At 36.4% G+C, this 12,566-nt stretch overlaps 1 protein-coding gene across 4 annotated transcripts in view; it reads right to left on the bottom strand.

Annotated features, from left to right (window-relative positions):
- The window catches only part of MED12L (mediator complex subunit 12L), a 191,333-nt gene that overhangs the window by 175,093 nt on the left and 3,674 nt on the right, over window positions 1-12,566 (bottom strand). For all 4 annotated transcript variants that reach the window (XM_032225905.1, XM_032225902.1, XM_032225903.1 and 1 more), the window contains exons 2-3: window positions 1,831-1,935; window positions 605-796 (exon numbers count right to left, since the gene is read on the bottom strand). Coding sequence is in view for 2 of the 4 variants with exons in the window: in XM_032225902.1 (XP_032081793.1) it covers window positions 605-796; window positions 1,831-1,935 (297 nt within the window). In the remaining 2 variants the exon portion in view is untranslated. The remainder of the gene's footprint in view (window positions 1-604; window positions 797-1,830; window positions 1,936-12,566) is intronic.

Here is a 12,566-nt window from a genome sequence, read left to right as displayed (position 1 = left end):
CCAGAGATAGTATTCATTTGTTATAAGTCATTCTCTCCTGCTCCACCTCATAACTCAGTTAGTCAGCTTTGCCAGTAACTAAACTTAGCATTTCAAGCATCTACCCAAACTGACACAACTCTGTACTATCTCAAATGACCAAAACTGATTGGTGATTGTTTTTCACTGACAAGGGAAATGAAGGAGAGAAATCCACCAATCCCTTTCCTTAAATCACTTGCAAGGAGTAATTAAGGAATCATTTACTGGCCTTATTACTGCCGGACAATAGCTATAGGAACAAAATTGTTTTGTCCACCAAGAGAGTCATAAGTAATACATTGTACAAACAGCTGTAGAAACTTGCATGAGTCCTTAAAGATCATTTATGCTGGCATCCTTTTCGGTAGGCTCAGCATCAGGTCAGGTATAAGAAAGAAGACACCATAGAAAATTTGAGAAAGGGAGATGAAAAAAACAATACGGATTGTTAGAGATAAAAATAGAACAAGAACTTTCATAATTTATTTTGCAAGAAGCTGGACTTAATGAAATGCCTTGCTTATTTTGTTAATATTGCACACCTCCTCCCCTCTCCCAAATAGTGAAGAAGCCATCCAAGTACCTTTTTTGCTAGGAAAGTCAGAGGTTTATTTCCTGCCAAATCTGCAAACCACGTATGAATTGCACTCTGGGACCGAGCAGTAACTAGCCAGTAATTGTCTTTAGCATTTATTTGCAATTTCTTCTTTCCTGTATCCTGGAATGTATTAAGTTTTAACTTCTCTGCTAATATGCTGCTAAAATAAGCACCAATCTGATAAGAAAAGAAAACACAAACAGAATAAGCATTTCCTAAAAGAAAGATATAGATAGATAGATAGATAGATAGATAGATAGATAGATAGATAGATAGATAGATAGATAAAAAGATCAAGTGTACTTTAAGTACTACCTTGATAAGATTAGCCTCTAAATTCTTTATTGTAGTATTCAGATACTTGATAATCTAAACAGCTAAAATGGTCTCCCATTATCGTTCAGGTGTGGATATACAAGTTATTAACAATGAATATTTAAATATCTCTTAGGAGATAACTGGATTTCTTCGAGGGCCGGATCAACATTGTAGTTCTCCTCTGTGGACCAGTGTGGGGCAGAGGAGGGATGGATGCCTCCTGCAGCACCTGCTGGCCAAAATGTGCAGCCCCCTGTGCCTCATTTTCACCCTCCATGGCCTCCTGCAGCACTCTGCAGCCAGTTTGTGCCCCTTTTCAGCCTGTTTTTGGCCCATTTTTGGGGCCGTTTTAGCTGCCAGAGGCATTGCAGGCCGGTCCTTTGATATTTCCAGGCCAACCCTCTGGGCCAGATTTAAGCACCCCACAGGCCAGAACCAGCCTGCAGGCCTCGAGTTTGACACCTGTCTTAGGCTATATTAAAAATAAACCTTATTATTAAGGCATAATTGCACTTAAAGAACCTGTCCAGAAAAGGCAATTGTTAATTTTGAAGTCTGTGACATTTTCTTTCTTTCAAATATCAATTAAAAATCATTTGTAAAAGTAGATCCTTAATCAGTATATTGAAGACTCATTTCAGACCAATATATCCAGACGTTTCAATTAAAACTGAAGGAGTAAGGCACTCCGCATTAGGAAATCAATATCTTTGTATGCATGCATTCACATGTATGCATGTATTCACAATTTTCAAATTACACAGATTTTCTGTTTAAAAAGTTTTAAAAAAAAGACACCCATTACCAAATCAATAAAGAAAATATTGCAAAACAGCATACCACATTTGAACTTCTTTAGAGGAATCACTTTTCGGTTGCAAAAAAGCACTTACCTTGGATGGGTTAATAACAATATTTCTAGCAGACCCATGTTCATCTCCTGAGAAAGCTGGCTGATTACTGAAACCTTGTTTTACATTTACAGCAGTTAGCTCATCCTACAAATAAAGAATAATGTTAACTTAGTTTTGCAAGCAGGTTCCAAATTCAAGTGAGGTCAGATTCTCGCTAAGGAATTAAAATTTCTGTTGTGCTATGCATATGAGACACATTTCACGCTTTCTTTGCAAATGCAAATCTGTTTATGAATTTTTGTTATAAATATTTTATACACAAATATCTTATATTATCTAAAAATAATTAAAATTTGGCACTTATCAAATTGATCTGAATATTTTTTTTAAAAAAAAGTTAGACAATGTCACACATTAATGATACAAACTCTGGGTTCTTAAGGTAAAGGTAAAGGTTCCCCTCACACATATGTGCTAGTTGTTCCCGACTGTAGGAGGTAGTGCTCATCTCCATTTCAAAGCTAAGGAGCCAACACTGTCCGAAGACATTCTCCGTGGTCATGTGGCTGGCATGACTAAATGCCAAAGGTGCATGGAATGCTGTTACCTTTCCATCAAAGGTAATTGCATTTTTACATGCTTTTGAACTGCTAGGTTGGCAGAAGCTGGAACAACTAACTGGAGCTCACTCTGTTATGCAGCACTAGGGATTCAAACTGCCGAGCGACTGACCTTTCTGATCAACAAGCTCAGCATCTTAGTCACTGAGCAACCAAATGGGACACCATTTGGGTTCTAAAACATATAGGTAATTATTTCTTCTACTTCAACTACTACTAGTTTTACCCTAAAACATTATCCATGGAAAACCAGTTTGATGTAGGAGTTAAGGCATCAGGCTAGAAAGTTAGTGAACTGTGAGGTCTTAGTCACACTTTAGACATGAAGCTGGCTGGGTGAACCTGAGCCAATCTTTTTCTCTCCGTTCTAAGAAAGAAGTAATGGCAAACTACTTCTGAAAAAAATCTCGCAAAGAAAAATGCAGAGACTCATTCAAGTCTCCAAGAATCAAATATGATTGAATGCGGGGAGGGAATCAAAGATCTTATCCAGATTGGCATTTAGGAATGAGACGATTTATGGATAATATAATAAAACATATTTGAGTACTTTGGTTTACTCTGTTACTTGTTTCAATTAGTTCATTCAGCTGTTTCTGTTAGCATTTTACATTACAGAAACAAATGATTAGACGACCCAGGATGCAATTGGTTGTGGTTGTGATTCAGGTGACCTTGAAGGCACAGATAAACTCCCCCAAGTGGCCGCACTAGCTCTCAGAGGGAGTGTTAATGACCAGAAGACTGCAAAGTAATACAATTCTTCCCTCTGCTTCCATTTTATCAGAACTTATCCTTCAATCCCACCCTCACCATCACAACTGAGGAAAGTTCTTGGGTGAGAAGTGAAACTTTTTCTTTCTCCTCTCAAGGAAAAAACAGTCCACTTGTCTTTTTGGGGGGGAAGCACCTTTGAGACAACTATGACTTGGAATGACTGAGAATTTCCATAGGGGTTTAGATGCTAGTTTTAGTTAATCTGGTTAATTTAGTTAAGACTAAAAATAGCCTTAACACAACATGCTATTATGTTTCATTCTTATAAAATTCGGCAACAAAAACACTCTGGACTTCAACAGAGATCAAAATTCAAATCCTTGTCATTAGTTTCGAAGCTAACTCATGTCAACAGTGAAGATGAACCAGCCTTCTGTTTAAACAATAGCACAGCTGTACAGATGAAACTGTGGTTCATTGTAATCCATCTGAACTTCTATTTAAAAGATGCAGATGCAATTTTGAAGATATCCTTAGTAACTATATCCTTCACTGGTGTCTGCATAAGTTTGTGAAATGTCTAACTGTGATCATGTGCAAATTAATTATAAAGCGAAAACTATATACTGTGTCGCAGTTTAGCATTTAAAGTATTTCTGCCTCTGGCACATCATCTTTCCATTGGAAATTAACTCCTATTTACACATCAATAAATCATGTTTCCTAAGTTTCTATCTTGCATAACCTACCTACAAGGAGTAATGAATCAAACAGCCTATATCAGAAAGGATGATGTTTTTCCCAGTCACGTATATCAGGGCCATTTAAAGGACAAAAGGTAGAGACTGATGCTACATTTTAATGTATTCACTAAACCAGTAGTGGTGAACCTTTTAGAGGCCGAGTGCCCAACTTGCAACCCAAAACCCACTTATTTATCGCAAAATGCCAACATGGCAATTTAACCCTAATAATGAATAATTTGCCTCCCTCTCTCTTTCTTTCCTTCCCTCTCTTTCCCTCCCCTTTCTTTCCCTCCCCCTCTCTTTTCCTCCTTTCCTCTTTCTTCTGTCTTTCCCCCACTCTTTCTTTCTGTCTCTCTTCCCCCCTTTCTCTTTTTCCTTCCTCTCTTTCTCCCTCCCTCTCTTTCCCTCCTTCCCTCTCTTTCCCTCCTTCCCTCTCTTTCTCTCTGTCTTTCCCCCCTCTTTCTCTCTCTCTCTATTTCCCTGTCTGCCTCTCTCTATTTCTGTCTCTCTATTTCCCTCCCTTTCTTTCCCTCCCTCTCTGTCTCTCTCTTTTTTCTCTTTCTCTTTTTCACTCTGACACTCTCTCTCTCTCTTTCTCTCTCTTTTTTTCTCTTTCTCTCCCCCTTTCTCTCAGTCTCATATAACTATTTATCCATCCATCCATATATCCATCCAACTATCAATGCTCTCTTACCCATCTTCACATGATGTTTGGATCCAACCACGTGGGCTGTGGAGGTGAAGTGGAGGCTGGCAGACAAAGCCAAGCATTAAGAGATCCCCATGCAAAATAAGGCAACTCCAACATGGATTCTGTCAGGGAGACACCCCCCTTCCCTATCCCTCTTTCCCGCTTTCCATGGCAGAGGCCCGCATGGCCTGAGCACAGCTGTTTCCTTGGAAATGACCAGCAAGCAAACAAACATGGTGCTCCAGCTAGGAGGTGGTGGTGCAGAGTCCCACCTTCGGCCAGAGAGAGCAGAGCAGGCAGGACATATACCTTCCCCATCACATCAATGGCACTGGGCGGGAGAGATGTCTGAGCCAAACATTTGGAACTGTGCTCGGCAGAGTTTGCAAGTGGGCTCGGTGGGGGCGTTTAGCGGGGAAGGAGACACTGACCCATTTGGTTCACTTCAGTGCAGGGTGGGAATGCAGAAGGCAGAGGAAATCCATGCCTCTTGGCATTCAGCCCTCAAAAATTGCTTTCGGGTGACTGGGAGGGGGGGGCGAGGGACGGGGCCAGCCAGTGGTGGGATCACCCAACAGGGTGCTGCAGTGAAGAGATGAAAGAGCCTCCGCTTGCCAACATGTATCCTGTGACATACTATGCTGGGGCAATGGCACATGTGTCCACAGAGAGGGCTCTGTGTGCCACCTCTGGCACTCCTGCCATAGGTTCACCACCAGGGCTCTAAGCCATAAAATATATATCTATTATCTTAAATAAACAAATTATAGAATGTTATTGAAAAGCAAAATTGAGCAAGTTCAACTATGTACAGTCATTTCAAAATGCATATAAGGATTTTTTTTTGAGCCAGCTGAGACACATCCTTTTGTTTAAATGAAACCAGCACACTAACTTTCTAAATGCAAAGAGACACTTTTGAACAAAAAGTCTTCCTTGTGCCTTCAGGCTTGTAATCCCAGCACTTCTCTGAAAAATGTACATTCAGTCTTAATGTTTGCAACAAAAAAATCCCATACTGTTTGCCTTTGTTGTACCACACTATCAAATGTACACAGTTCCCAATTCAGAACAACATGAACAGCTTCAAATAACAGCAACCACAAAGCATTCCATTGATTTGCACCATAGATCTTATTTTTATCCAAGAACTGGATGTTCTATATTGGGAAAAGTTTTTTTTTTCTATCCATAGATACACAGATAAATTTTAGATATAAATCAGGAACAGCAGACATAAGATATTGTAACAAAAGTGTTCTATCGCAATAGGCATCTGCAACAAAAAAAAATCTGTTCACCATTCAATCATCACACAGGTAGACCTTGATTATAACCATTCACTTAGTTTGAGGTTTTCATTTAATGACCATCTGAAGTTACAACAGCATTGGAAAATGTGACATCACAGTTTTTCACACTTGATCATTGCATTATCCCCATGGTCACATGATAAAAATTCAGACTCTTGGCAATTGGCATGTAGTTATAATGTTTCCAGTGTCCAGGGCCCTATGATCATTTTTTCTGACCTTCTGACAAGAAAAGTCAGTGGAGATGCACTGAACTGCGTTACTAACTTAACAATTGCAATGATTCACTAACAACTGTGGCCAGAAAAAAAAAATCTCATAAAATGGTACAAAATTCACTTAACAACTATCTAACTTAGCAAAAGAAGTTTGGGGTTTAAATGTGATTGTAAGCCAAGGACTACTTGTAATTCCTTGGTCTTACTTTATGGAACATGATATTCACCCATTGCATGTTTATTCACATCCGTTCTTTGATATTTCATGAGAGCCCAGTTTCATTTTCCAGAAGTATTGGGATTACAACTCTCAATATTCCCAGCCTATATGACCTAAAAGTTTAACAGCAATCTATCTTGTTGATCTTGTTAGCTGCTTTAGGGATTATTAGAGTTATTCAGCAATTAAAACCAGCTGTAAAACAGCAGTGATTCAGACATGACATAGTGACCTAGTTTATTCCTCAAATTAAATCACAATTGGCTGGGTACATATACTGCCCTAAGCCATAAACAAAAATGCACAAATGATTCCGTTTGTCAATAAAGCTGCTGGTCTCTTGGTGTGTGTGTGTGGTTGTGTGTTTGTGTGTTTGTATGTGTGTATTTCCAAGCTGTGACATTTGTGGCGCGGTGGTGGTCACTGCACATTTTGGGTTTGCCTTTTGCTTTGGTGATTCATTTCAGTGGAGACATGCCGTCGTTTGCATTCAGTTGGACTCAGAGAAGACAATACAACAAAACCAAGCAAAATATATTTTACCATGATGTAAAAATCCATATTCTGTTTCCAAGCACAGAAGAATCTCCCCCTTTTATACCTCAGTTGCTTTTCTTCTTCTTCTTCTTCTTCTTCACTAGAACTACAAACTAAGATTCATTCACCAGGAAATGGTGGTTAAAAAGGAGCAAGATTGAACAAAAGGTGTCAACATTCCATGGGGAAAAAATGTTTCAAATGTGTTGGGATAATAAGATCCCGGATTCATTTTCACTTTTATAAATCTATGTGATTGCTAAAAGTCAACACCACTCATTTCACATAATCAATCAAATCCTCACTCGAATATGGAGAAATTCATAATCTGCATTTAAACTATCTGCAAAAGACATCACGATCACATATTCTAATAAATTGTTTCTAGTTTAAGATGCAATCTCTAGGATTACAGCTCTATACAATCAGAATCCATAAAGTATTTAGGACCATTGTACTTCCAGATTCCAATCGTAATTTTTTCAGTTCTGATTTTTTTTACATCAAGCTCTTTTTTAAAAAAAAATCAGCCTTGTAAAAAATATACAGTGTTTTATTCAAAAAATTTATTTTTTTGAATTATCTTTACTCCATTCAATTTATGTCAGAATCACACAATGGTTTCAGACAGCCATCACTGTTCAATGCACAACTGCATAGACGACCTGAATAGGCTGAATCACAACAGTTTTTTACAAAGGAAGGTTTTTTTTCTCTTTCAAGCTTTTACACTTGGACATTATTGGCAGATAATTAAAGCAAACCTGAATTGTAACTCCCTGATATTCTACATATGCCAAACCACAAATGCATGTTTATTTTGAAAACGCCTTGAGGAAATCTATTGGATTTATTCACTGCAAACACTGCTTAGCCTTACATCCAATTCTTTAAAAGAAAAAAAAAAATAGTTTTACACATGTTTATTTAGTGTACCAGATTGGGTGGGAGGGGGAGCAGAAAATTAAAATAAAGGAGACAATGAGTTCCACACATAATTTTGCAATAGCAACCTTTCCACATTTCTTGAAAATTGTATTATCTATATTATCTTTTCTACCTCAAATCAATATTCACAAACTAATTTTCGCAGGAGATGCTTTGATTGTCAGAAAGGATAGATTCCCATATATTACAATATCATTTCTCTTGGAGGAAACCTCAGCATCAAATTATTAATATTTCTTAGTTTGAATCCAGATGTGGATAATTACAAGTTCAGTGAATTCAATTTATTTCATTTTGATCAATAATCAGTAATTATATAAAATCCAAACTCATTGAGTTCTTAATAATACCAGAAAATTAAGTATTACATTCAAGAAGAAAGAGCATGGGACCAGTTATTATGGATTCTGAATGTTTATATAATATTGAGAAATAGTATACTCTAAACCTATGAATTCTAAATTAAAAAGCCAATTATTCATGATGATAACTTAAAAAACACAAAGGTGAATCCAAGAATTCTATAGTAAATAGGGGGGGAGATGACCTCTTCTAACAGCATTAAGCTAGGGGGAAGTAGAAATTCTGAAATACACATAAATGTTGCCAGTCATGTCACGGAATTATAAACTGGGGAAAAAACCTCTCTATTGAACTTCTGCTTGATGATATATTCTATATGGACTAGACAGGACTAAGATAAGAAAAAATAGTATAGCCCATAATATTTATGCTTTATATTATGGATATTTCTCCAGATGAAGCTACAGAAAGCCATTTTGTGTAATTAAAACTTGGGGTACCTAAAATAAGTAATATCATCATAATAACTAACATAGTGATTAGCACCGATTATGTTACCTAGTTTGTATAATGAAATGTCTGCAAAAAAACAGCCATGCTCAGAGAGCACCAAGGACCCCTCATTTCAACCCTGAACTACAAATATTCCCCTTTAAAAGTGTATTGGCCACAAAGGTGTATGTATATGTATGTATGTATGTACGTAATACATACATACATACATACATACATACATACATACATACATACATACTGGATGAAAAGCGGAATTATCCATCATTAAATTAATATAGACTTTATATAAGAACTTGCTAGGATGCACCCATCCGACTTTTTCTTTGTAGTTCACATCCAAACACTTCTTCAGCATAATTGCATCATATTCATAAAATATTCACAGAGACTCTCAGATAAGATTCTAAAAGGTATACAATAAGGTCTAAAATGGTTTCACTAATTTTAGTTACACATAATTACAGAACTGTGCAAAGACTACTATACTCACTTGGAGGGTCAAATACAATGGTGCAAAAACACAGCCCCCCTTCCTCCTAGGCAGTCAACAGACTAGAATTTATCTAGAAGCCTGTTCACACATGTCTATTTAGCCTAAGGCTACAAATCATCAAATGCTCATAAAAATCTATTCATTCCACATCTCTGGAAAGATAAAGCAGGTTGGTAATCTTTATAAGGATGACATTCCTCTCTCACTATGACAGCTCTCCTATTCCCACTTCATGTGACATCTCCAAGATTGCAATTTGGGTAGCAATGTGTTTTCCTTTTTGAACAAAATTTTGTTGGTGAAGTTGACCTGGTGAAATTGTCCTGGAGTTTTGTGAAAGTTTTTGAATCGGAATAGGATAGGCCGGATGCAGCTTCTCTGTCTCTGATAAGTAAAGTTTTGTCCAAATTGTTTTCCATTAGCTCCAAGGTTCAAACAAGCTTCAAACGTGACCCTAGTAAGTAAGAGTCACATTTAAGCACATACAACCTTTTCAAGAATCAGTTTCAACCAATACACCAGATTCAAGAATTGGATCCCTTTTATGGCTTTTACAATTGCAGCTTATTTAATGGCATATTTTTATGCAAAAAGAAAGGAAAGAAGTGAGCAAGGTCAGTCAAATGTGCTTATACTGAATGAAGAACTAGCCCTACCCAAACTATATTAAATATTAATAATTGTATAATATTGCACAATTATATATGTAATTCTATTTATTTCTATGCATCAACTTCGGAGAATCTATTGGCAGAAAAGCAGACCAAAAGAAATACATACAAGACTTTCCTTGTTTCAGGAAATCAATACAATAAATTAACACACCAGCATATTAGAAAGGCCATCGGATATGTTGTATATACAGTGTATTCTCAAGGCACAAAAGGAATGATTTTAGATAATTTGTTTATTAAATTTGGCATGTATTGGCTGGATCCAGACAACCTATTAAGCAATAATGTGCTTTGTTCAGTTTCAAATTGTGGAATTCATGAATCTAGACAGTTATGGGCTACTTTATTCAATTATACTTTGTTGAATACATGACTATTAGCTACGTTTAAGTAGAGTCAATGCTTAATAACCACAATGGCTAAATTTACTTGACAAGCTAAGCCAAAGATAACAAACCACATTATATCTTAAAATTGTTTTCAAACTCAAGTCTGATGTATTACATCAGATTAATTTGGAATTATGGGAATTTGTATTTATATCATCAATACATAGAGAGTGGGTTAAATATGAACCAAGGGAATTCAAGGCCATAAAACCACAGCTGAATTGAAATCTCTACAAAGAAAGATGCTAGGTCAAAGATTATTGCTTCAAGCACATCAGTTTTTGATAACCAAAACATGGTATTTCCATACCAAAGATTGTAAATTGTATATCTTTAACTCATTCTGAAATGCTAAGAAGATGGATGGCATGGAAATATAGTATTCTACATACATACATACATACATACATACATACATACACACACACACACACACACACACACACACACATTGAATTAAAGGATAAGAGTAAGATTAATTACAGTGCAGATCCCAGCAGTATAAATATCAACTTCCTAAGATATAAATCCACTGAACAATTCCTAGTTTAGGTTTTTAAAATGGCAGTAAACAATGTACTGATCAGATGACATATTATTACATAGTACACAAAATTATTATTCTATAAATTGATAGGTGTTAGAACAGTCTATTTTTCTCTACGTAACATGAGACAAAGTTATTAAAATCTGAAAAATAAAAAAAATAAACTTATTTTTTCACATTCCATATGGGTATTTTTAATAATAGAAAGTCTGGGGAGATTAATAAAGACCTTCAGTATTATACTTCTAAAGTGTTTTGAACTATAAAATAGCATCAAGATTTCTCTTATGGCCCACAGTACTTTCCAGCCTTTTTTAAACAAATTTTAAGATAAAGATGAAATTTTCCTAACTCCAGATGTAAAAAGTTATAAGAATTTCACAATCAGCCTTATGAGGTAGTCCAGATACGAAGCATGCCCCAATGAACTATTAAACTTACTTTTTTGTAAGATTGCATTAACATAATATTGCAGGTTTGAAAGTACTGTACATCTCTTTCTCTGTCACCTTTATAGCTCAGGAAAATAGAGAGCGTCCCTTCTGAGACTTTTGCTATCACCACATTCCTTCTGCAGCTAAGCTGCCTCTTATTCAACCATTTCCCTAGTTGTGGATCCTCCTTTGCATTCCAAGGTCCCACATATCACGAAATCCACACATGAAAGGGTTTTTTTACATTTTCTATGGATCACCAGAAATGGACATTATTAACAAAAGTCATTGAAGAAAGATTTGAAATTTTTACTTTACAAAAAGTTTTGATTAAAAAAGAAATTGTCCCTTCACAATTATATCAGTGGATAATGTCAAGAACCCTGATGGCACAGTGGTTAGAATACAGTACTGCAGGCTACTTCTGCAGACTACCCGGCTGCCAGCAATTCAGCATTTCAATTCTCACCAGCATAAGGTTGGATTCAGCCTTCCATTTTTCCGCGATCGGTAAAATGAGGACCCAGATTTGTTGGGAGCAATATGCTGACTCGGTAAACTGCTTAAGAGTGGGATGTAAGGCACTGCGAAGCAGTATATAAGTCTAACTACTATTGGTATTATGTATTAAAATTTCAGAATACAAAGGTTTGAAGAAACTGTGGACATTATCTTCTACACACACACACACACACACACACACACACACACACACACACACACACACACACACTCCTGCCCAGAGCAGGAATCACTATTGACTGATACTAATTTCTGGGAGAGGAATGGAACTAAGCATGTCTCTGAAGACTGAAGACAATGGTTGCAGCAAAGAGTGAACGCCTGGTTAGTAGACTAATTCTTCAGAACCACTCTGGATAAGAAAAGGACAAGATATTAATTACATATGCACCAGACAGTTGCTCCTTGTTAAAAGATTATAGGTCAGCAAGTTGAGTACCAGATGAAGGGACCAGCCATCATGCTTACAACTGCATTGTGGCTTTTTAAAGGACACTCTATTCATCAATCTCACTTTCTAAACATTTTCAGGAATTGCCTATTTAACTATCTTAACACTATTAGAGACTTTCAAATTGGTGAGTTGAAAAGGTGCCTGGTGAGTGATTTTATTTCCATTCATAAACAAAAGAAAAATTAATCATAAGTTTAAATTTTAAAGATTTGGAAATAAATGATAAAAAGTTAAATACATAAGACTTTGATTCAAGAAAGGTATAAATGAATTAAGAATCCAAACAAATTTGGAATATTGAAACTTTTACTATAATTTGGAAATAAGTATATAAAATAAAGAGCTTTTTGTGGAAAGAAAATCGTTTTACCTATCTAAAATGATAAGAAAGATTTGAGACTTTATGATTTCAGAAACTGGATAAAGAGGGAAT

The sequence above is a fragment of the Thamnophis elegans genome, chromosome 10 (assembly GCF_009769535.1).
Source record: "Thamnophis elegans isolate rThaEle1 chromosome 10, rThaEle1.pri, whole genome shotgun sequence".
NCBI classification, from domain to species: Eukaryota; Metazoa; Chordata; class Lepidosauria; order Squamata; family Colubridae; genus Thamnophis; species Thamnophis elegans.
This window is presented reverse-complemented; position numbering and strand designations above follow the sequence as displayed.